The 26037-nt window shown below is 37.4% G+C and overlaps 2 protein-coding genes across 2 annotated transcripts in view; both read left to right on the top strand.

Annotated features, from left to right (window-relative positions):
* Positions 1 to 26037, top strand: part of LOC145687967 (uncharacterized) — a 1078260-nt gene that overhangs the window by 92913 nt on the left and 959310 nt on the right. The gene's annotated exons all lie outside the window — the stretch shown is intronic.
* On the top strand, positions 24566 to 26026 carry LOC145687167 (E3 SUMO-protein ligase KIAA1586-like). The gene has a single exon (XM_081760629.1). The coding sequence runs from the start codon at positions 24566 to 24568 to the stop codon at positions 26024 to 26026; it is 1461 nt and encodes a 486-aa protein (XP_081616755.1).

Genomic DNA, 26037 nt, shown 5'->3' with positions numbered 1-26037 from the left:
CGGATCCAGGATATGATCAAGGGAGGGGCTAAACCACAATTTGCCGCTTTATCCAATGTAAAGTAGATTGAAGCCTATTTTATCCAATGTATACCCGAGCGTCAAGGAGGGGCTATAGTCCCCATAGCCCTTCCTTTAGATCCACGCATGTCTCGAACCTCATCTCTGTTAAAAATTTGATCGAGATGTGTCTGGAGGTTCAAGAGATACGAGGTTACATAGCCACTTTCATTTATTTATATAGTAGCATAATAACCGTTCTTGGGCATAAAGTAGAGAATTTGGATTTAAAGGGCATCAGAAGTTTCACTGTTCGTCCCAGCGACCGCGAAAACTGTTGATTCGGTATTAATATAGATCATTATCGATTTTATATATATATATATATATATATATATATATATATATATATATATATCTCCTGTTACGTGGGTTTCAGCCACCACGGCATGGCGCGTCCTCAGGTTGCGGATCGAGGAGAAGGCCTCTAGATATAGAGGTTAGCTGCGAATATACTGAATAAGCAGTCGCGGACAGACGACTAGGAGTGGTCCTCCAGCTTGGGGGTTTTGGGTAGGGCTAACAACCTCATCCTGTAAAAAAAAGCACTTGTTCAGAAATATTCACAAAAGCCTCGGACAAGGACTGATAACTTGGTACGACCTCAGGAAAAGAAAATAGACATGAGATTTGGAACTTGGAATATTAGGAGTCTATATAGGGCAGGCGCGTTAAAATCCGTAACGAGTGAGTTAGAGAAATACAGGATGGATGTAGTAGGAGTTCAGGAAGTTAGGTGGGAAGGAAATGGATCTGTGAATTCCGAAAATTTTACGTTCTTTTCCGGGGAAGGAAATAAAAATCTCCAGTTAGGAACAGGGTTTTTCGTTCATAAACCAGGGTTTTTCGTATATTACCAGCAATTAAACGGGTTGAATTTGTTACTGACAGACTTTCTTTTATTACTTTTAAGGGACTGTGGTGTGATGTTATTGTTTTAAATGTACATGCCCCAACTGAAGATAAGGATGACGATATAAAAGACAGTTTTTACGAAGAAGTGGAACGGATATTTGACCAACTCCCGCCATACCATATGAAAATTCTATTAGGAGATTTCAATGCGAAGGTAGGACGAGACGATATTTTCAAACCGATTATAGGGAACGAAAGTCTGCATAAGGAAAGTAATGACAACGGTGTTAGACTCGTGAACTTTGCAACATCCAAAAACCTAATCTTGAACAGTACAAAATTCCCACATCGCGACGTTCATAAATACACTTGGACATCACCAGACGGGGAAAACACATAATCAAATTGATCACGTTTTAGTAGATAGAAGAAGGCAATCTAGCATAATTGATGTCCGGTCGTTTAGAGGGGCTGATTGTGATACTGATCACTACCTGGTAGCAGCGATAATACGAGCGAGGTTATCGTTGAATAAAGGTAATATTCATTGTCCGAAAACGGAGAGATTCAATTTAAAGAAATTAGAAGAGAGCCAGGTAAGAGAGAAATACCAGGTTGAAGTTTCGAATAGATTCTCGGCTTTAGAAGATTCGGAATGCACTAGTGTTGAGGATACCTGGATTGAAATTAGAAATAGCATTAAAATTTCAGCAAAAGAAAATTTGGGACACGCGGAAATACGTAGGAACAAACCATGGTTCGACCAGGAATGCATAAAACTAGAAGAGAACAGAAAACAGGCAAAATTACGCTGGCTACAAAATCCGAATGAAATAACTACTTAAAATTTCGCAGATATCAGGCGAAAAACTTCCAAAACTTTTAGAACAAAGAAACGCGATTTTTTGAAAGCTAAAATTAAGGAACTCGAAGATAATAGTGAAAATAAAAACATCCGGGACATATATAGGGAAACCAACGAATTCAAGAAAGGCTATCAACCTCGTGCTTATATATTAAAGAAATATGACGGTACAATTCTCACTGACACGGGTAGCATCTTAAATAGATGTAAATATTTCTTTGACGATTTGCTTAACACGCAACCAAAAACTAGTGTGCGTGGAGAAAAGGAAATACACATCGCCGAACCGTATATTCCAGAACCCAACCGAATAGAAGTACAAACCGCTATAAAGAAATTAAAGAAACACAAATCTCCTAGTGTAGATGAAATTCCGGCTGAGTTAATTTTAACTGGAGGAGAAAAATTGTGAAACAAGATACACAAATTCATTCTCCTTATCTGGAACAAGGAAGAATTGCTACAAGAGTGGAAAGAATCAATCATTGTTCCAATTCACAAGAAAGGCGACAAAACTGACTGTAATAACTACCGAGGCACTTCTCTTCTGTCAACATCCTACAAAATCCTTTCAAATATTCCATTAGCAAGACTGACTCCATACGCAGATGAAATTATTGGAGATTATCAGTGTGGATTTAGACGAAATCCATCAATTATCGACCAAATTTTTACCATTCGCCAAATACTCGAAAAGAAGTGGGAATACAATACCCCGGTACATCAACTATTTATTGATTTTACAAAGACGTACGACTCGGTTAGGAGAGAAACTTTATACAACTTTTTTACAGAACTTGCAATGCCGAGAAAGCTAATTAGATTAATTAAGATATGTTTAAATGAATCCCAAAGTAAAGTCCGGGTAGGAAAATTTTTGTCCACGAGCTTTCACGTCAAAAATGGCCTGAAACAAGGAGATGCGTTGTCGCCATTATTATTTAACTTCGTTCTGGAATACGCCATAAAGAAAATCAAAGATAGCAACCAGGGCCTAGTGTTGAACGCTATTCACCCCAAGCACCGGAGGTGAACGCTTTACCACTGAGCTACCGCGCCCCCAGGGCATGATAGGAGAGCAATAGAAAGAAATGCAGAGATCTTATTAAACGCTTGCAGGGATATGGGTTTAGAAGTAAATACAGAGAAAACTAAATTCATAGAAGTGCGTCGGGACCGGAATACAGAAAATTATGGATGCGTTAAAATATTAAATAATACTTTTGATAAAGTGGATACTTTCAAATATCTAGGGTCAATATTAACAGAGGAAGATCATATTCACGGAGAAATTAAATGTCGAATAAAAGCAGGGAATTCGTGTTACTATTCGGTTCAAAATCTCTTGTCGTCGCGAATTCTGTCGAGGAATTTGAAGCTTAAAATATACAAAACGATAACCATGCCTGTTGTTCTGTATGGTTGCGAAACATGGTCGCTTACTCTGAGGGAAGAACATAGACTGAAAGTATTTGAGAACAAGATCCTGAGAAGAATATTCGGACCCAAGAGGAACGGGAATGGGGAATGGCGGAAACTTCATAACAAGGAACTACATAATTTATACGGTTTACCCAAAATTGTTAGGGTCGTCAAGTCTAGGAGGCTTAGGTGGGCGGGTCATGTAGCTAGAGTGGAAGAAAGTAGAAACGCTTTCAAAGTCTTGACTGGAAGACCAATTGGAAAACGACCATTAGGAAGATGTGGGCGCAGATGGGAGGACAATATTAAGATGGATCTCGCAAAGATTGGAATACAAAGTAGAAAGTGGATGCAGTTAGCTAAGGATATAAGTCAGTGGAGAGCTTATGTGAACGCGGCATTGAACCTCCGGGTTCCATAGGCCATAGAGTTATATATATATATATCCCCTTCCCTTCCTCCAAGTCGGGGCTATATTTGGATTTAATCGGCATTGGAAGTGTCAATGTTTATCTCAATGACCCAGAAAACTATGGATTCGACACTAATATCGGTCATTTTTTATCATATATATATATATCACTCCTCCCCCTCCCCTAGGTTCTACCATCAAAGTGAAATGATAGAAAAACATTCCAAACCCGAACCCCAACTATGTTGAAAAGGACTTCGCACAATCCTTATGGAAATTGTATTTCGGTGGAATTATTTGAAACATTGATATGTTGTAGATATTGTGTTCCTGAGAAAAATCTCAACCACCAGTCACTGACTTGGCGCAACCACCAGTCACTGACCCTTTGGCCACTACGGGCAACTTTCTTGAAAAGATCTGAAGATACCGATATCCTGGATTTCGGTCAAAATGACTGAAACCGTGATATGTTGTAGATAATGTGATCCTGATTAAAAGTCTTAATGGGCACAACCACTCATCACTAACCGTTTGACAACTACAGGCAACTATTTTGAAAACAGCAGAACGTAGCGGTGTTCTGGATTTCGGTGAAAATGCCTGAAACCGTGATATGTTGTAAATATTGTGATCGTAAGAAAAAGTTTCAATGGACAAAATCATCAATCACTAACCGTTTGGCTAGTACAGGGCCACTTTTTTCAAAGCAACCGAATATGGTGGTATTCTGGATTTTGGTGAAAATGATTGAAACCGTGATGTATTGTAGATGCTGTGATTCTGAGAAAAAGTCGCAATGGAAACCAACCACCATCACTGATCGTTTGGCCACTAAAGGGCCAGCTTTTTGAAAACAACAAAAGGTAATGTTATTCTGGATTTCGGAGGAATTGATTGAAACCGTGATGTATTTTTAGATATTCTGATCCTGAACAAAAGTTTCAATGGGTACAACCACCTATCACTGTCCATTTTGCCACTAAGGTGTCACATTTTTATTAAAAATAGCAGAATGTATAACTATATTCTGGAATTTGGTGGTATCGTATGAAACTCTGAAACGGTTTAGATCTTAACAACTCAGAAAACCCTGGACAGGATGACCGGCCCGGCCCAACCTTTCAAATGGGAACAGTCTCTCTACCTACTGACCTATCGTTACTCGGTGGCCACAAATTAACACTTTTTCTGAGGATCACAATATCTACAACATATCAGTTTTGTTCATGTTTATCGAAATCTAAAATATCATTATACCCAATTGTTTAAAAAATATGGACCTGTAGTAACCAAACAGCCAATAATTGATAGTTAAGCCAATTAAGACTTTTCATTACGATGAGAGGATCAGCAACATATCACGGTTTCAATCATTTTCACCGAAATCCAGAATATTGGTATCTTCGACTGTTTTCAAGAAAGTGACCCTGTAGTGGCCAAACGAACAGTGATTGGTGATTTTGTCCATTGAGACTTTTTCTCAGGATCGCACTATCTACAACATATCACGGTTTCAGACATTTTCATCGAAGTCCAGAATATCACTGTATTCGGCTGTTTCGCTTTTTTGCCATGATTGGAGTAGACTCTATTTTTTGTTTTCTTTCTTGACCGTGTGCTTTTATTCCCTCGACACAAAGAATCATCCGAACACTTTCAGGCCAAATGTCTGCGCCATACTCAGCCATTTTTATGCTTAAATCTATTAGAAGTTGGACTTCTGTTTCCCAGAGCCAATCTTTTTAGTTTGCTGATACCTCTTAGCGATAGCTTTGGTTTTCACCCACTTCCCAACCCTATTTTGGCTCTTGTTCATTTCAACAGAGATTCTGCCCACAGATTGTTGTTCTGTCCCAACTCTACTAGCAATGTATTCTCGTGTGTATCTTATTTCCATCAAAAGTATTTTGTTAACTTCCATTTTACGCAGAGAAATGTCTTTTGCTTTTCCCATTATGCTTCAATTACAGAACTACACAGAATAAAAGATTGATACACGAAACACTTCACGATCATTTTAAGCTGCCTCATTCGAGCTGTTGAACGCTTTGAATGTCATTACCTTCTTACGACAAAAACCACAACACTTCAGACTGTGACTTGTTGGTAGGAACCACAATAACTATCTACAACTGAAACACCGAATAAAAGATTGATGTTATTCATAGGGGAATCAGAATTTTCCTCCTCAGTAATAGCATCTGCTGTTCAACGGTGATATCACCACTTTAACTGTACAGTAAACAAATGAAGGATCCTATATTGGTGGTTGAACTATGAAATTAAATGTTCTAGAACTCTTGTTAAATGTTAGGACTCCTATATCAAATTTCCATTTTTCGAGCGTGAGTAGTAATTTGAACATGTTTATACATCTTATGATTTTTTTTTCGGGACAAGCGAGTTATACAGTATTGTTATATTACATTATTGAAACATATAATATATATATATATATATATATATATATATATATATATATATATATATATAACCTGCATAAACATGGGACGTAAAACTTAAAGATTTCATTTCAAAATCTAAGCTCAACTTTGATGGCCAATAACTTAGAAACCAAAGATTTTCACACCGTAGTAATTCCAACATGTGCAAATTCCATCAACGTCTACTGTCACGTCAATATTGGTCAGTATCGGATGAGTTTCATTGATCACCTACGATCTTTGTATTTCATTTATTTAATGAACAATAAGTGAAGAAGAAAAATAGAGCAATGCACTAGAAGACAGCACTGTGAATCCTTGTAATGAAGAATTCAGACAAACTACTGAAACAAATAAATTCTTTTAAATGTATTATTTATAGAAACTTTTGTCAAAGAGTATATGTTATCAAATGAACTGCACTTAATATTTAGGCGTCTCATAAACAAATACTAGACTTTGCCTAGCTGGGGGCTCTGCCCCCAGGCCCCCGCGTTTTCTTTGCCTACGACCTCGTATCACTTAAACCCAATTCTACCAAATTTCAAGTTTATTGTTGCATTTCAACCATCTAAAAGATAAGTTTTTGTATCCCAAGGAAACACCATTTTAAATAACATGGGAATTTCTTCATCCTCCCTTTATACCTTTTACAAATTAAAAATATTCACTTTTGGCAATTTTCCTGTAAGTTAGATCCAGAAGTTTACAATCATGTCAAATTTCATAATTCTAATCCTGCCGGAAGTGCCTAAACATTTTGGGATGTAGAAAAAAATGAAATGAATTTTTTGAGTTTTACGTCCCACGATTATGCCGGTTAGGCTAAAGGAGGCGGTGATGATGAGTAATGAATGAAATGGTGGAATGAAGAAAGTTAGGAGAAACGGGAGAACCCCGAGAAAACCCCTACACACGGCGTTTGTCCACCACAAAGTTCACTTGGCGGGGGTTGGGATTTTGTGGTGTAGGAAACGTCCCCTATGAATAACATGGGAAAGATTTTTCAGTTTCTTATAAAACCAGTGTAAAGTTGGGCATTTTTATTTTTACTAATTTACTTACGTAAAGATAACGAAAACGTACAAGTATACCAAATTTCAAATTTGTATTCCAAATCCAGAAACCTAAAATATGAGATTATAGGTAAAAAGAAAAAAAAATACCCACTTAAAATGGTGAATTTGTTCATTCCCCCTTTAGATCAGTAAAAATTAAAAATATTCGCTGTTGGCAATTTTTCTGTCGGTTAGTCCCGAAAAGCTACAAGGATGTCAAATTTAATCATTATAGCCCTACAGGAAATCCTCAGTAATTTTGGAGTGTAAAGGGTTTACTGGTTTACTTAGGTAATACCGAAAGCGTACAAGCATACCGAATTTCAAGTTATTATTCTAAGTGCCTAAACCATGAGATTATAGGTTCAAAAAAGGTCTATTTAAATAACATGGAAAATTCTTCATTCCCCCTTTAGACTCCCTAAAAATTAAAAATATTCACTTTTGGCAATCCTCCTTTCGGTTAGTCCCGGGAAGATACAATAATACTAAATTTCAACTTTCCACATCTACCGGAACTACTCTTTTAATTTATGTCAGTTCATGTAGTTTTATATAGGTAGGATTACATTTGTAATTGTGTTTATGTTAACTTACTGATAGAGCGCGGGATTTTCACTCGTCAGGTGTTGAATTCAAATCGCAGAGTCTTTTACTTTATTAATAAAATTGGACAAAAAAATGATAAAATGTTATTGCTACGAGAAGTATTTTAAGAACCATTTAGTTAATCCTAAAAAGGATTGTTTCGCGAGTTGGCGTGATGGATGACCTTGGACTTAAATGACATTCGGAGCGTCATTATTCATTTCAGCGACCCAGTAAACTACGAATTGCACACTAATATTTTTACATGCCACTCCTTCCAAGTCCCATCCCTTGGGGTCTTTTATTGCCAGTTTTTTTTTATTTTATTAAGATTGAGAGTTATATGTCTACCAAGTTTCTCCAGACGTTCCGGAGTTACGCTGGAGGTAGGCTCAATATTGAACTTAGGAAGAAGTTGGTCAAGTTTCATATCTGGAGCATTGGACTGTACGGTTCAGAGACTTGGACAATACGGAAGCTAGAGAAGAAATATTTAGAGAGCTTCGAAATGTGGTGTTGGAAGTAGACGGAGAAGATAAAATGGACAGAAAGAGTAACAAACGAAGATGGTTTAAAGCAGATATGAGAGAATAGAACACTTCTAGCCAGCATTCTTCTTAGGAAGGCCAATTGGATTGGACACATCTTGCGAAGAAATTGTCTTCTTCATACCACCATAGAAGGAAAGATGGAAGGAAAGGATTCGACATTGATCTTACAAGTGGAAAGAGAACTTGAGGCACTTTTGGATATTGATATTTGTAATTGTAATAATAGCATCATGCCTTACTTTTTAGATATATAAAGAAAACTAAGTTACTAATGAAAATGCGGAAGTTACAGAATATATATATATATATATATATATATATATATATATATATATATATATATATATATTGGAGGACGATACATATGTTGATTCATAATACCACCGTCAATTGTCAGCTTCCCTAGTCCCGAAGCACCCATGCACTCCTAAACCAGAACTCCTCCACCTTCATGCTTGACGATTGTCACAGATTTTCCGACTCCATCTCTGTATTTGTCTTCTGCCACATCATTTGTCTACCGTCGGAACCAAACACATTAAATTTACTCTCCTCTGAGAATATCACTTTGTCCCAGAAAGCCACATCTTTGTTTACGTAAGCTTTTGCAAACCAGAGCTGCTTCTTCCTATTCACCTCGGAAACAAACAAACAAACAAACACACACACAAAAAAAAACTTTTGAGCAACACGCCCATTATAACCTTGTTTATTGAACGCACGACGCACAGTACTTCCCGAAAGTAACATACCTAATTTGGCTGCTTCTGCCACCATCTGCGGAGCACTCGTTATTGGGTTCTTAATTGCATTCATAAGTATACACTCACAAAATTTAAAGATCATCCATGAACGTTCAATTCGCTCATGTTTTCGACTGTGTTTGTTCCACAATATCGATCTATGATTGACTGTACTGTTAAACGTGGTTTTCCGATAATATCTGATATCTCCCGTAATGATTTGCAGTCGTTATGAAGCATTATAAGTATTTTCTTTTCTTTCTGCTTTTGTTGTCTCTGTACCTATTCGACCCATTATGCCTTCCGTTTCGAATCACTCTTTGAACTTGAATAATGTTTCGCTGACCTGTGATTGTGTTTAGCTTTGCAGACTACCAGAGGATGTTCTATGTGAACGACAGCTCGAAGAGCTGGACGTTTTTATCTTTAATTGCAGTGCACGAATAATTTGAAACATCAAAACCACGTTTATTTTGGTTTCTTTTGCCATTGTTTGCCTATGTTTCCGCATTCACTGAACGTTTGTTTTGTATAATAAAGAAATTAATGGAGAATGCAGTGCCGTTTGTTTCAATATTCTATTTTCAACGAAGTCTGAGCTATAGGCATTTAATCATAGCTTACAGTCGGTATACGAATACTTATGACTTTCATTGTAGTCTTTCGTGTTTCACTTTAATAACATGCCTTTATAAAACGATTCCCTTGTAGAACAACTGAAATCGTTGCATCGTCCCTTGAAGATGTTTAAGAACTTCAGGATTTGGTAGCTTTTCGACAGATACTCCAGCAAGAATTTAATATTGTTTGAATGTCTGAAATACTGGAATACATTGCACATTTCGACAATTATTGGGCCGATGCATAAGTTCGCGCGGTTCTTATATTTTATTCTGCTATTTTGTTAATTCAAATACAAATACAACATAGACATAAAATTAACATATTCTACGAGTGTAACAATGCATTGCATACATTTTACTGTCACTCACGTTAACTCAGTGATGTATTCACCTCCACTATCTATGACCTTCTGCTTACGTTCAAGCAGTTCAATGCCTTGCTTGTAGAACTGTTTTAGTTTTGACTGGAAGAAATCTGTTAGTCATTGGTCAAGCGAAACTTTTCTTTGCTGTTTTTTCAGCAATTGCTTCATTCTCGTACACTGCATAAATTGTTCTCGCAGCTTCTGCTGCACTGGATCATCGGCTAAACTCGAAGAGTAAAATGTGACAGAAATGATTACATTTATCAACTTGACATTCTGTATTAGTTTGCCTGAAATACAGGGTCGTATCCAGAAGTAGTAGAACTGATTTTATATATATATATATATATATATATATATATATATATATATATATATATATATATATATAGAATATTTTGGTGCATCGACTTCATACTCTTCAAAATAGGGCTCTTGGACATTCACACACTTCTGGTAGCGAGCTTTCTAGGTCGCGAAAGCCTTCTGGAAGTCGTCCTCCGGGATGACGTTTAGCGCCCTCGTCATCGCCGCTTGGACCGCTTCCACCGAGTCGAAACGATGTCCCTTGAGCTGCCTCTTGGTACGGGGGAACAGGAAGAAGTCCGGCTGTGCCACATCATGGCTGTAGGAGGGAGTGAGGCAACGTGGAAACGCCAAATATCTGCGTTGACATAGTGGAGCTTCCATTTCCCCACCAGGTCTGGTCGCACGCGTGTGATCCGATTTCGCAGCCGTGTGAGCACTTCCACGTAAACTCTTGCATTTACACTCTGTCTAGGAGATACAAACTCCTTATGGACAATGCCACGACGGTAAAAAAATGGAATCAACATCGATTTCACTTTCGATTTCGAATATTCTGGCCTTCTTTATACGGGGTGATTGTGCGGCTCATGTTATCCTCCTTGTAGGCCTGCGTAAGCATGTCCTTGGTTTCGGTCGCTGATTTTCTCAGTTTGACTCAAAACTTGATGGCGTACCGCTGCTCCAAATTTCGCTCCATCGCAACTGACAACGAGGCGTTACAACAGGAGGTCACTAACACAGTGGTCCACACTCAACTAACGCACGCAGGCGACTGCCGCCGGTCGATACCTGTTCCCAAGGCTCCCCTCCATAATATCCGGCCTTGCATTCACCCCTACATTGCTCCGCGCGGGCGGGAAAAAATCAGTCCTGCTACTTCTGGATACGATATACAATAATACATTCATAATAAAGAAAACCTGTGTTTCACAACACACACACTCCAATCTACGGCAAAACAAAGGAACAACGATAAACAATCGGTTCGCGTCGCATTATTGCCAAGCCAAAAGAAAATCGCACGAACTTATGCCTCGACCCAATATTTTAGATTGACGTAAAAGAGTTAATCGTTTTAAGAAAAATAGATATAACGAACACATTGTGTTGTTTCGCTAGAGTTTAAGGTCCTTTTTCACCAGCTGAGCAACATGACAAGTAAATAATGGTGAAATAATGGGCATAATGAGAATGTGGGAGGAAACTGGAGTTCCCGAAGAAAACCCACGGACAAGATAAGAGATGTCCATGGAGATGAATACGTTGATATATGTCGAAAGCATTTCTGATTTACAATTATGCGCTTCTCCGTGGCTAAGCGGTTAGAGTACGCGCCTTTGGGTTGGGAGACCCGGGTTCGATTCCAGGTAGGAGCTCATGTAGTTCGAATTCCACGTTAATCAGTAGCCGCCTCATTAAGCCTCGCTGCTGAAAGGGACAATAAACTCAAAATCAACTCAATTCAACTGTTTTTCCAATTATATCTTCATTACAGCCGTCCAAATATAAGAGAAGCAGCTTACAAACCTAAATGCAATTCTTCGTGTTCAATGGTTTCCTCCCATCTTGTCAGTTGATCGATTTCTTGTAGTCTTTCTCTATATATACTTTTACAAAATAAAAAAAAATAAAAAAAAATAAATAAAAGAAAACAAACACTAATATGCTGCATCGAGATCAACAAATTAATTCGCTGCCCAGTGAAAAAGACACCATATATCAGTATATATAATGATTCAGAGGAGCAAAATTGGACTAAAAGACGGATGAAACCCAATTCGAGTTTATTTTCAGATCCTTAATGATTTAGTTGTTGTTTTTTCTAACGGTTTGATGGCGATTGTTCTTATGTTGTAGAAAAGCTCTTCATCTATTGATCACAGCGTAGTACTTCCCTCGCAAAGAGGCACGCATTTCTTCCAGCAGCTAATAATAATAAAGGTCAGGATTAAGATCTGAACCATGTGCGACTTTTTCGAAGTGGACAAAGTGCGCAAAATTCTACTAAACACTCACTATAAACTCCAAATTATGTCTGTTTTCCACTAGCCACTGGTAGATATATCCCGCCTTATGCAGAGTTGTTTTGAGGTATGATTAACGTCATACTAAAGGCCTGACTACTACAATAACCTTATGTTAGTCGAACTCTTTAGTATGGCACTAAACACGCGTCAAAATGACTCTGCATACGGCCCATCACGTTTTACCAATTGACTTGATTGTGTGCATTAAATCCACTTCTTATTATACGGCACTTTAGATTTGGAAAATCAATGTTTGAAGATTTGGTTTACAAACAGAGGTTTGCGAATTTTTATCATCGGTTTGATTGTTCTGTGAGATCATGGGAGACCTGTTCAAGACATTTGTACGTTTTGCCAATCTTGTGTAATGTTCGATGTATGTCTCTACAGATACTGGTAATCGGTGGTCTACTTTACGTTTTAAAGTATCATAATCAACAATTAATGTCATTTAATGCCATAATGTTGATAATTCAATTTCAATACTTCTACTTGGTATTTTCATTTCTCAACCAAAGCAAACGCCAATCGATATTGTTTATAGAAACAAAGCAATACATGCACTTTAAGACGATTTATTGCTTACATTAATATACAAAAACGTTTTTGTGTAAGAGGATTAATTAATTATACGAGGGTAAGTTATTATTTACTAGCTGAAATACCCATTCTTCGCATGGGTCAGATATAATATCTATGTAAACAAATTGAACAACGAAAAAATATCGGACATTTTCTACTACTTTCACATATCCCGGTAAACGCCCCTGGGACCCCCTGGTTCGAATTTAAAAATATCGCCTTTGGTTCCCAACCAATGGGATCGGTACAGGGAAGTCAATGCCTGTGGTTGTATCATCATTCATCTCAGCAACCGCGAAAACTATAGATTTGGCACTAATATCGGTCATTTTTGATAATTTTTACATGTCTCGGTATCCCTGTCCCCGGTGACCCCCGGCCCGCAGCCAAGTGGAGTGAATTTGGAAGTTAATGCGATCGGAGTTTCAGTATTGTTCTCAGCGACCGCGAGAACTATGAATTTGACATTCATGTAGTTTTTTCTACTACTTTTACATATCCCGGTAAACACCCCCCGCCCACTGAGACCCCATGGTTCGAATTAAAAAAAAATCGCTTTGTCTTAGTCTGAGCTAAGGTATCCGTGACCAAAGTTTGGTAACTCTTGGTCCACTCGTCTGCTCCCCAGGCCCCACACGTACACATAGACAGACTGACAGACAGACAAACACACACACAAAATATTATTTTATTTTTATTAGATTACCACAAGAATATAATGTTTTTATTCATATAATTTTTCAACGTAGTCACCCTGCTTTTCAATGAACATGGTCCATCACTGCATAAGCTTTTTGATGTCCTCTGCGAGTAAAAGAGAATATTTTGGTTGCGCAGCAAGCCACGAAAGCGTCTCTTCCTTCACCTGTCGATCAGAGCTGAAGCGACGGCCTCTGAGAATATATTTAAGTGGACCAAAGAGATGACAATCCAACGGGGCGAGATCGGGAGTATATGCAGGATGCTTGAATATCTCGGCACACAGCGTCGGAAGAGTTTGAGCGGTGTGGGCGGTGGTGTGTGGACGGGCATTATCATGCAACACAAGAACGTCTTTCGACAATCGACCTCTGCGTTTATTACAAATTGAGGATTTCAAATTGCTTACCAGCATATCACTATACTTTTTACTGTTTGTTCTACACACTTTGTCAAAGTAATATTCCAGAATTGGCACTTGAGAGTCCCAAGACACTGTTAACATTATTTTCCCCGTAGAAGGTTGACTCTTGAAATTCTTCTTAATCGGAGATCCTAGGTGCTTCCGTTCCATGCTCAGGCGTTTGCTTTCTGGTTTAAAGTGATGAATCCGTAATTACTAATAAAACTCCAACTGGCCAAAGTAGTATATATATTTGGGCAATTGGAGTTTTATTTGTAATCTTGAATTTTCCAAAGCTACAATGAATAATTTACATGATGAATCCGTGTTTCATCTCCAGTGATAATTCGCTTAAACAACGCTTCACCTTCCTTAGCATAACGCTCCAGTAAGTGCTGACAGATTTTCACACGTTTTAACTTGTGCTATTCATCGATTTCTTTTTCGGAACTCATTTCGCACAGATTTTGTAAAAGTAGAACCTGTTATGTATGATGTAATATGCAGAACCATGACTAATCTACATATGGGTTGCCACGTCATCAAGATTATTCCCGTATTCTGCTGAAAGTCATATATGAATTCCCGCTCCGGGTACACCTTCAGGCAAAAAAAAAAAAGGTATGCCAGAATGCTGTTCTTCTTTGGTGCAAACAGAAAGCGACCCAGCAATCTTTACTTCGCAACAGCGCAAACCAGACTGATTTGATGACGCTGCAACCTACTACAGGCAAAGACAACGGTGAAACCAAACGTTTGGTGAGAAGAAAATGCCGTAGAACCAACCTGAAAAGAAATATAAAATTATTATAGTTGCTTATTGATTTAGCGTGTTTGAGAAATGATTAAAAAAGTTAGTCTTGTGGTTACAAGAATTGCGTATTGTCTGTAGTTTTTTTTTTTTTTTTTTTTTTAGGAAAAAAAGAGAGAGGAAGAAAGAAAACTTAATTGGTTAGCTTTCGAAAAATAGAAATTAGCCATGCTATCTGTATTTTTGCAGCGAAAGAGAGCGACCGTTGTACGAGGTAGTGCTGAAAACGTAATACGATCAACAATTCGCAGCACCTGGTAATTTGTTCCACTTGTTCATCTAAAATGTTCGATTGTTTGTATTTATGTCCCTTATTACAGAAATCTACACAGTTGACTTGGCATACTTTGGTAACAATAAAGAACACAGTTATATTAAATATAAAAGACAGCAGGTTATTTAGATGTTTTATCAAATGTGTATCCTAAGAGGATTGCACATTTATTTCCAAAGTAGAATATCTCAGGTGCTCCGCAAGTTAGAGATATATATTTCTCAAGCTTTGGGGTAGGTGAAAAAGACTCTAGAATGGATACCACGATTTCTTGATCTAACATCACAAAGTCTACTGAACGATGACTTTTAAAATCTAAGGTATAGCCTATAATGGAACAATTTGATTTCTGGATTATGTCAAGAAGAGTACACTGAGAAAAGAAAAGTAGGTGGCGTACTTAAAAAAGACAGGTTACGTGCGTAATTCCTGCAGTTTTCGGACTTAACGTACAACAAACGTATAACTGAAAACGCACGTTCTATAATACTTTCCGTATAAGTATTCCATCTATACGTACTTTCCGTATGAAACGATATAAGTGGTCAGGATCTCACATACAAATGAACGTATATAACATATAGCTGAGGAATGTAACATAAGTATATGCATGTGATATACGGAAGACTGTTAGATGTCAGACATCCTGCAACGGCATGATGTAACACTTAAGGGCAGTGCCTATGTAGCATATGGATAACGTATGCTCCATACTGATTTCTGTAGTAAACAAGATGATTCCGTATATTTGTACAACATACCGCTGTCCGGAGAAAAGATTTTTCTCAGTGTATATAACCCAGTGAAATAGCTGGTTTGTGTTCTCATATGTTAAATAGAGTTTGGAGGAACATTTGAGTGAACTTGAGAATTACTCAACTCTGGGAGTCGATAATCACCGCAATGAGTGTTATGGGTTTCCATGTGTTCAAAGAAATGTGGTGGAACATCTTGAGGAACTGTTAAAAGTGAGTAATTTTGAAAGGATGGTAACTACTACAATATCTGTTATGGATCCTCACATTTTGAAATAATTTGAAGAAACATGATGGAATGTTTAAGGAAGTGTTGTGAATAAATAATCGTTTAACCTTTTATTTGGCACTGTTGCTGTCAAGCAACATCGCAATCTATTGCGTTATCCGCACGAATTATAACTTCAGTGATCATTTAATTAGTATTATTGCTTTCATAAATATGCATATACATGATTTGTGGGTCGCTTCTTTAGATATTTCTAATTTTTGTCAATAGGGAACAGTCAAATTTAGTATTGTAGAAGCTTTATGTTCTACGTTCCGCGAAAGTTATTTTTTAATGTTTTTTATTTGTGTGTGTGTGTTTTTTTTTTTTTTTTTGCTCTGTAGGAAAATATTTCAACAAAACTGTTGCTAATTACTGAGAGTATTCTTATGATACTTGACCATAATAGATCAATGCTGCTCAGTAGCTACACATAAGACCTATTTTAGGGCAATGTTGCTTTGAAATAAACATCCTGTATTTTGTAAGCAAAGTACAAAAATACTTTTAAAATTACAAATTTATGATCAGAAAACATGGTTCAACAATAAAAGCAAACTAAATATTTTAATGGTAATGTTATCAATGCTTGCCAACTAAAGGGTTAAAAAAAATAACTATTATAATGGCTGCTATGAATCTTCAAACTTTGAAGATAATTAAAAAAAAAAAAAAAAAACACACACACACACGATGGTACGTTTGAAGAAGTATCGTGAGGATGGTGGTTGACAAGTGGAGTATCTTTTGCATTAACATAGTATGCTGTTCATTAGTTCTCCCTGTATAATAAGCTCCATTTTATTATTATTATTATTTTACAGAGACTGTGCGAATTCATCTACATATTTCATCTTGTTGGATCATTAAAACAAGTTGGTTTCCTCTTCTTGTGATCCAAGTCCTCATTAGCAAGTTTTGTACCTGTGTTCGGTTTTGTTTCCGTTGTCTCGGAAAGTACGCTTGGTTTGAAGAAGTTCCTCCGTGTTTTAGAATGTAATGTTAACACATCCCACTATATACTTCACTAACTGTCTTTATTGGGAACGGCTGCTAAGGCTGTTAGACAAACAATTTCCTGCTTTTGCGGTCAGGTTCCAGAACATTCGACGATGAAAACTCGACAAAGTTAATGCGCTTGTTAAACAGGCGTCGAGTTTGACGTACGAAGCTAGCTAAAATCACAAGTTTAGCAAATAGTTTTATCTCTGCCGCCACGCTTAAGAGGCAAGTCGTTACCATTTTGTTTAGTTACATCCACAAAATGCTGTACGTATACGCAAACACGAACTATTCTTGCTTTTATGGTTAGGTACACAAAATAAAGTGAACATTTAATTTTTAGAAACAAAAGAAATAGTTTCTATTTTATATTTTAAGCAAATACTTTAGATAATGGTTCATAAAACCCGGATAAGTTTGTTTTTATTATTATTTTACGCTACTTTTATATATCAGTATAAACCGGTTTTAAGCTAGTCTGATTGCCGCTTCCAGAAAGTGAAAATTATTGGAAAAGTTCTTATCAGAAGAATTTCCTGATAATACGATAAGTGTCTAGAATTGCAGATGTTTGTATGTTTGTTAGAAGATTTTTGTGTTTGTCTGTTCCAACTGTATCATAGTTCTTTTAGGGGCAATGGCTGTAACTAGGATAATGATGGGTCTTAACTGTAAGTAGCTTTCCGATATTTTTATATTTTCGATATTTCGTCTGCTAGGTGTTTACACTTGTCAATTTTGTATTAAATTAAGTTTGTGCCACTGGTATACGTATGAGAATTACCTGTTGCTTCATACTATTGAGCAAAGTCCTGTCTGGTCTCTTTGCAAGTACCGTTACATTAATTTCATATTACTACTATGAGATATCTTGGAGTATACTTGTAGGTACTCTGCAGAGTCTATGGCATTAATATCTAGTACTTGCTATCTGTCATTTCTGTTTAGTATGGAATGTGATATGCTCATTAATGATTGGTTGAAATTTAACGTCCCTTTTCATCAAAAGCAGGGTTTCTACCAGAAAAAAAGTGTCTGTGACGGGGAAGAGGGCCGGGGCGAAACGAAATCAAAATGCAAGAGAGCTGTATTGAAGCATTATTTGATGAAGATATTCCCTTGCATAAGAGTGACATCGAACAGCAATTTTATATTTTTTTTAATTATTTTTTTAGGTCTGGGAGGAAGGCAGTGGGTCTTCTCCGGTGGAGTTTGCCTCTTTCGAAAGTATGACTGGAAGAAACATTTTACCGTGGGTATATGGGATGTTGACCAACAGCTTTAAAACGCTCCTCAATCCCGCCATTACTTAGTCGCATGTTTGGTTTCGAACGACTAATACAGAAAAAAAAGAAAGTATGGAGATTGTGAAAAAAAAATCGAATTCGAGGTTTCAACGGATTTATACAGGGAATGCGACATAGGACCCAAATTGCGTATGACCCAAACTGCGTAGGAACAAAAAATTCAACTCAAAACCTGTTTGGATCCTACGCAGTTTGGATCCTACGCCGTTGCCCTGAAATAATTTAAGTTTTAATCATGCGCTCGAAAACATATATATTTTTTTTAATTGTCGCTAATTTGTTTAACCTATGCAGCTATCAATTAGGGTTATATTAATGGACTCCGTACGACCGAAACTGCGTAGGATCCAAACTGCGTAGGATCCACACTGCGTAGGATCCAAACTACGTACGATCCTCACTGCCTAGGATCCACATTGCATACGACCAGGGGCCTCGCTAAGGGGGGAAAGGGGGAGCCTTTTCTCCCAAAGTCTCCGACTTCGGATTGAGTTGGCATTTTCTTAGTTACCCAGTTGTGAATTATCAATACTTTTACGGACTTAGCAGTTGGCACAATTGAAGATTTATGTAATTAGTCTAGGTTTTTGGCTAGGTGGAGCTTTGTCCCAAATTAACCAACTTCTGAACAAGTTGGTAAATTAAAGAATTAGTCCCAGAAGCGACAGTCCTATTAGCGACAGGAACTGTTATCTGTCCTATGAGCGACCGATTCGTTTCCATTGAGATGATGGAAGATAATATGATTCCATCTCGTAAAATATGTTTGCCTCTGGCGTTATTAACGCCCGAACAACCTTGGTATGAAATCGGTGCAACGACATTGCGCAAATTTTTCTAAAGATTAGATCGTTGATAATCTAAGTAATTTATGTCTTATTAACGAGGAGCAGAAAGTGCTGAAATTGCGCAAATTTCCGCCGCGACGTTGCCAACAACAGGATTTAAGGAATTGTGTGAAATTTTGCATCGAAATGAAATGTATAAAGCTATTCCTTTATGAGATATATTTTATTGCATTCTAATATTTACAAAGCAACATACTTATTTACAGAAAATTTCATTTTACAGTTTGAATGCTTGAAATTTAAATCCTACAGCTTTTAAAAATGTCATACGTGCCTTCTCATAGTTTCTCTGCGAATTCCTGAACTCAGCATACTTCCTCATGACAAACTCGCTCCTTTTGACTTCTGCTGGTCTTTGGGCCTTTGAAATTCCTTTTAATATGGACGTTATTTTCATGGCAGTTTCCGTTTGGATCTCTAACAAAGCAGAAATCACCGTATGAATATCAGGAGCAGGGAAGTAAAATTGACTATTATAATGTCTGTGAAAAGCTTCTGGTCCATTTGTCGTCCGACGCATCGTGGATGGTATAGACGCCCACATGACAGGTGGATACCTAAAATTAATAAAATAAAAAGATCCTTAGTTCATGCACACAATTATTGACAATTTATATAAAACACTAAAACATTTATAACACTAGATTCAAGAAATATTTATAGTCTTGGTCCGTAATTTGTTTACAACTATCAATCTCTGGAAATCGGCCATTTTTGGCCAATATCATGGGAACGGTAATTCATAGAGAGACGATATTGGTCTTAATCAATACCTAAGAGGATGGTAAACACTTTGGTAGCAATATTAATTGGTGGCCATTGGCCAAACCAGAACTCTTTAAGTTCGTTGAAAACCGCGGCGAGACACAACATTCGACATGCTGCTTTAGAATTCTAACTGCATGTAGGAGGTACACGTAGATATAAGTTGCTGCATCACTCAAGGGGGCGAGCTTTCTTGCCAAGGGGCCCTATTTATCTCTAATACACTGACCACTCATTCTTGTAACAATTTATACGATAATACCTAGGTAATATATAACAAATGTTTCTCACAGCACCTAAGAACAACTAAGACGCAAATGCAAATCTAAGTATCATTTATAGAAAGGTGAAAGGATAGTTATTAAGATATGTGGTAGACACACCTGAAATATGTATACAAGTGCTTGTTTCTGATTGGCCAAAACTGGAAGATATAGACAAATCTTTATTTCTGATTGGTCGAACGTCTGTTCACGATATTTCAAGAGAACTTCTAGAAATATTTATATATATTGTTTATTTTATATATGTTTGTTTTCCTTACAGTATTTCAAAACTATTTGCTTTCAATAACTATATTCTTACAGTTTTAATCTTACAGTTAGATATGATACGGAAAATGAATGACTGGGACACATTCCCCAGTCACCCTCTCTAACGACGCCATTGCACACATATAATATAGATGACTGAAAATGCTATTGTTATCCATTACTTTGTATTTTTTTTTTTGTTAAAACGACTTGCATTTTGGTGACTGTTTTTATTAGTCGATATACTTATGGTAATGATGGCAACGTTGCACAAGATTTTTTTCGCAATTTCCAATTTTGTTGCCTGCTCATTAAGGCTTTATCTGTGTCAACAGATAAGCGTGGGAAAATTTGCGCAATGTCGGTGCACCCTATGAAATATGTACGGGCCAGTGATACTTTTCGTCAAATATATATATTTCCTCTATTGTGAGTGCAAATAAAACTTATTTTAATTTTGAGTTAGATTTGACATAAAACATATCAACTAACTTAACGAGACAACAGGGATATTTCCATGAAAGTATATTCCTCTGTAATTATTGAAAATCCAGTTGTAATATCCTCTTTCTTCAAAAGCTCTGTTTTCTGTATTTAATTTGATTCAAATCTAATTACTCACCAGCAATATATTTTATTTTGTAATATATTGTATTTTGAAAAACTTAAACGTGTAGCAGTTTTGCCAACTATCTACTTTTTAGACTTCCAAAGACTCTATGAATAAAATTTAAAAAAAAATGTCAATGATAAAATATAGCTTTTGAGATCCCTTACATCTGATTGGTTATTCTCATCCAATCCCACCAATTACAATGCAGTTCACTCTAAACAATCCAAAAGGTAAACAAAGTTTTTAAACTACCTTCCCCCCCTATTGTAAGCTACTAAAACTTAAACTAATTGCTTAATTTGCCTTCCTCCCTTGTTTTGATTTATACATAAAAGCTTGTCGTGTAGAAATCTGAAATAATCCCTTATAACTAGACGAACTGTTAAGCCCTGCGAGAGATTTGTAACTTGTGTGATAATTTCTTCGAATACACTGTGTTTTTTTAAAGATTTTTTTATATCCTCAAATGGTGAACACCTTTTGCCATGTGCGCCCGATGGGAAGGCAGGGGTCGCCCCCCTGGCTCACAAAAATGTATACGTAATGTAGCAAACTACGTATATTAAATACCAGATATACCAGACGTGATACAGCAACCATGGAGATGCCCCTCCCTAGAAAATTTTCTTCGGGCGCTCCTACCTCTTTCTGATTTCTTTCTTATGCCATAAACATATTCAATCTAAACTTATGCTCCGTATCATTTTAACATGAAATTTTTAATTATATTAGAATCATAGACAAAAGCGGAGCTATTCTAAATATTTAGTTAGTTTTTCCCCTTGATAGAGTCAATGTATTCATAGAAATTAATTCAAAAATATAATATTAGGAAAAACGTATAAAATATTGTTAATGTAATGAGAGCATTCTCACGTATTAAATTCAGGTAGAACAAAATTTTTCATAGTGCATTTTGTTAGGTTTTAAATCACATTAGCATAAAACAAGTTAAAGAAGAGAGAACCTTATCTTCTTCCATTATCTTAGTATGAACGAATCGATGACTCATAGGGCAGTTAACAGATCGAATCGGTCGCTCATAGGACAGTTAAGAGTTCCTGTCGCTAATAGGACTGTCGCAAGTGGGAAGACACCCAAATTAAAATGCCTAGTTGGCAATTATTGTTTAACACATTCGAGACAGAGCCCGCCACATAGGCGGGCTATTTTTTCTTCAGTGGACGGAGCCCGCCTACTGGGCGGGCCTAAGGTTTCGTTACTTTGAATGGCAAATTCATGTCCATAGCTGGGTTTCGACTTCTCAGTTATACTTTGTGATGCCTCTAGTACTTGTAAAAAAGTCGAGATGGCAGTGCGACCAGTCCAGAATTTGGGAGGATCGTTGAACTTGAGAGACTGTTTCCGCGCAAATTTGTCAATTGTGCTTCAACCGACGCAGCTGTGAATGATTGCTCTTGCTGTTTAGTAGCTTCTTTTCATTCATAATGGACGATTTGGGCGAATAAGAGATACAAAATATACTATATCAGATGGATTTGGGTTCTGAATCTGAAATCGGTGACTTGGACAATGACCCGGATTACGTGGACGATGATAATATGCAAGGTAAGTTCTTTTTTATTTACTCGGCAATAATTGGAACAATAAAGTTTTGTCATGGGGAAAAAACTGTCTTTGTAATATCCCACAATATACAGCGATGGTGTGTTCAAATATGGAGCTATCCACACGGATAGACAGTGGCGTACTTAGAAAAATATTTGGAGGGGTTGAATTAGAAATGTTATTTTATAGAAGTCGCGGATATTTTGACATACCACGTAGATAAATTGTCGGACCAAAGTTTCGAATTTATTGATTGATTGATTTTGAGTTTAACGTCCCGTTCAGCAGCGAGGCTATATGAGACGTGGACCTACTGATTTACGTGGAATCCGAACCACATGAGCTCCCGCCGGGAATTGAACCCGGGACTCCTACGCCAAAGGCGCGTACGCTAACCGCTTAGCCACGAAGGAGCTCAGTTTCGAATTTACAGGCATTGATAGTAGAGTTTCGTGCATCTGGCTGTTTACAGCATTTTCTCTAGATAGTTAGTGGCGTATCTATAAAACTATTTTGGAGAGCTTGGGGGGAAATATATTTACTGCCGGTGCAGATAAAGGCGAAGTGTCCACAGGTAAAAGGGTACGAAAAGAAGCTGGGAGTGTGCTAAATGTTGTGTAGCTCTATGTTTGCCAGATTGTTTCAACCAGTGCTTAAAGTGAGGCGGTATGAGCCGGTTATGCATCCGAAAGTTAGAAAATCAGCCGGTATGGCATACCGGTAAAAATAACTTATTTTAAATTGTAATTATTTAAATTGTAGAAAAAATATACATAGAAATAAGGACGACGTTAGTATTGAGTCAACAAATATGTTTGTGCTGTCAAAGATTTCGTTTCATTTTCAATTTTGTCCTTCGTTCAATAAAAGACCTCCCATCCCTCGTTCACTGTGTCGTTCATCTATTTACAAAATGGCATTTTCTTGACAATTGGTAAAAAAAAAAAAAAAAAAAAATCTTACCCCCCGCCGCCCCATGTTTTGGCGAACATCGAGGGCCAACATTCATTCATATTGCTTTGCTTGAACAAAGAGGCTTTGCTTGGGGATGTGGGCTAACGGTCATGACACCCGCTTCTGAAAAACAAGAGGTACCAAGGAAGCAAGATTGGTTTTATTGTACCGCCCTGGAGTCAGGCGTTGTCGCTCTTAGTTTTTAGAAGGCAATTTTAAAAAAGAATGGAAATAATGAATATTTGAATGAAAGGAACTTTGCAAAAATCATAAATGATCAAAATTTTGAATTGTGCCAAACTTCACACAAAATGTATACAGAGTGGCATTACGCACTAAATGCACACACAAGACAAAATTGCACACATTTTGTATAATTACATACATTGGCAACGTTGTGCCCCTTCTGGTGGTGTGGTGCTGCTATCAATGTGTGTTTTCCTGTACGTCCCTCGAAAGAGGATTGGCAAGTTGCTGCGACCGAAAGCTTTCAATTGTTTGATGCGGAAGCATTGCCACAATGATTTATTTGACGATCTTCACTCGTCAAGATCAAACGACTGGATGACAAATTGGCAACAAAGTCGAGGTCATTCACTTCTTTTCCCTAATCAAAGGCAGGGTTTCCTCCGTCAGAGGGTGGCGCGGGTGGGACCTAACTATGCTTCGCATATTTCCGAGGGTTCATCTGAGATTGACAGGCTCTACTTCGCGTAGTTCCCAGCTTACTATAGCTCCTACGCACAAGTTGTTTTCGACATTTGGCAGGTGTGAACTACGCATGTCTAATTCAGGCCGTTTCTAAGTGTGTTCTTTGCTCCTTGTTGTGATTGTGTGTGGTGTGCTAATTAAGAAAAATGAAGCGTACCCAGAGGTCAATAGAATCTTATTTCAGTGCTTCTAGTGGTAATGCGAAGAAAAGTAACTCTGGTGTAGGACTTGCACAGGAAGACTCCGGAAGTCTACAGGAGAAATCTGCCGGCGCAAGTTCAAGTGATACTAGTGGCCAATTGTTGAAATCCAATAGTGCACCTTTGTGTTGGACCCAAAACCAAGTTAACATGTTTAAAGAAAAGTATCCGTGGTTAACTGTCTCGAATACTCTTGGCTGTGTAACTTGTCGTAAAGTTCAGGACTTGAAATTGTATTCAAGTGTTGGCGTATCGCTGTCACAACAGTGGATTGCGGGTAGTGTTAAACCTTTCGGGTCTACAACGGAAATGCAACAACATTCATTGCGGAAGAAAATTTTCGAACATAAGAAAAGTATTGCCCACTGCACTGCGGAAAAAATACTCTTGGAAGCTGAAAACCATAGCTTAGAAAAACTTTTTGACAATGAAAGCAAATGTAGCTTTGAAACAACGTGTCGAGTTTTTCGAACAGCATACTATACTGCAAAACAAGACAGGCCGTTTCTGGATCATTCCCATTTAATAGATCTTCAAGCTGCCAACGGTCTTGATATGGGGCGAATTTTACACAGTAATGTTGTATGCGCGGACATTGTAAGCCACATTAGTGCTGAAATGAAAAGTAGACTTATTGAGAAAATTAAGTCTGCTAAGTCCATGATAGGTATTATTGTTGATGAATCAACCACATTAAGTAACAAAAGCGCGTTAAATGTTTATATACGTGCACGTATTCCGGATAGCGGAGTTGAAAGTAAAGACAATAACTGTAGTGATGATATTTATACGTTCTTTTTAGAACTATTGGAACTTCCGGATCAAAAATCAGATACAATATACAACGTTCTTATGGATTGTCTTCGAAGGAACGGTTTTGATGATAATTATCTCGGGGACTACCTGGTTGGTTTCACAAGCGATGGTGCTAGTGTTATGTGCGGGAAAAAATCTGGAGTCGGATCAAGATTACAACAACAATTTCCAAAAATCGTGTTGTGGCATTGCCTTAATCATAGATTGGAACTTGCTGTAAATGATGCACTGGAGTCTATTGGTGGTGGTGTGAATCATTTTAGTATTTTGGTTAGCGCTCTGTACAAGTTGTACAGTCTCTCTCCAAAAAATTCGAACGAACTTGAAAAGTGTGCACATGATGTAGATGTTGCAAGTCAACTTAAAAAGATAGGTCGCATTATAGATGTAAGATGGGTGGCGTCTTCTTTTCGCTGTGTAGAATCTGTATGGAGTTCATACACTGCAGTATATACACATTGCTCTACAGAATCTAAAAACAGCTGCCGCAACAGTAAAGAGCGAAGTCAGTTCCAAGGACTAGCAGATAAACTAAGCTCCTACAATTTTATTAAACTTTTAGGACTTCTCTTTGATATTCTGCAGGAATAAAAAGTCTGTCA

The sequence above is a fragment of the Thermobia domestica genome, chromosome 6 (genome assembly GCF_964235325.1).
Source record: "Thermobia domestica chromosome 6, izTheDome1.hap1.1, whole genome shotgun sequence".
Classification (NCBI taxonomy): Eukaryota; Metazoa; Arthropoda; class Insecta; order Zygentoma; family Lepismatidae; genus Thermobia; species Thermobia domestica.
Note: the sequence above shows the minus strand (reverse complement) of the source record. Positions and strands in the feature narration are given on the sequence as shown.

Bases quoted from the DNA above. Each gene is read 5' to 3' on its own strand.
- LOC145687167 (XM_081760629.1), top strand. From the start codon at position 24,566: ATGAAGCGTACCCAGAGGTCAATAGAATCTTATTTCAGTGCTTCTAGT.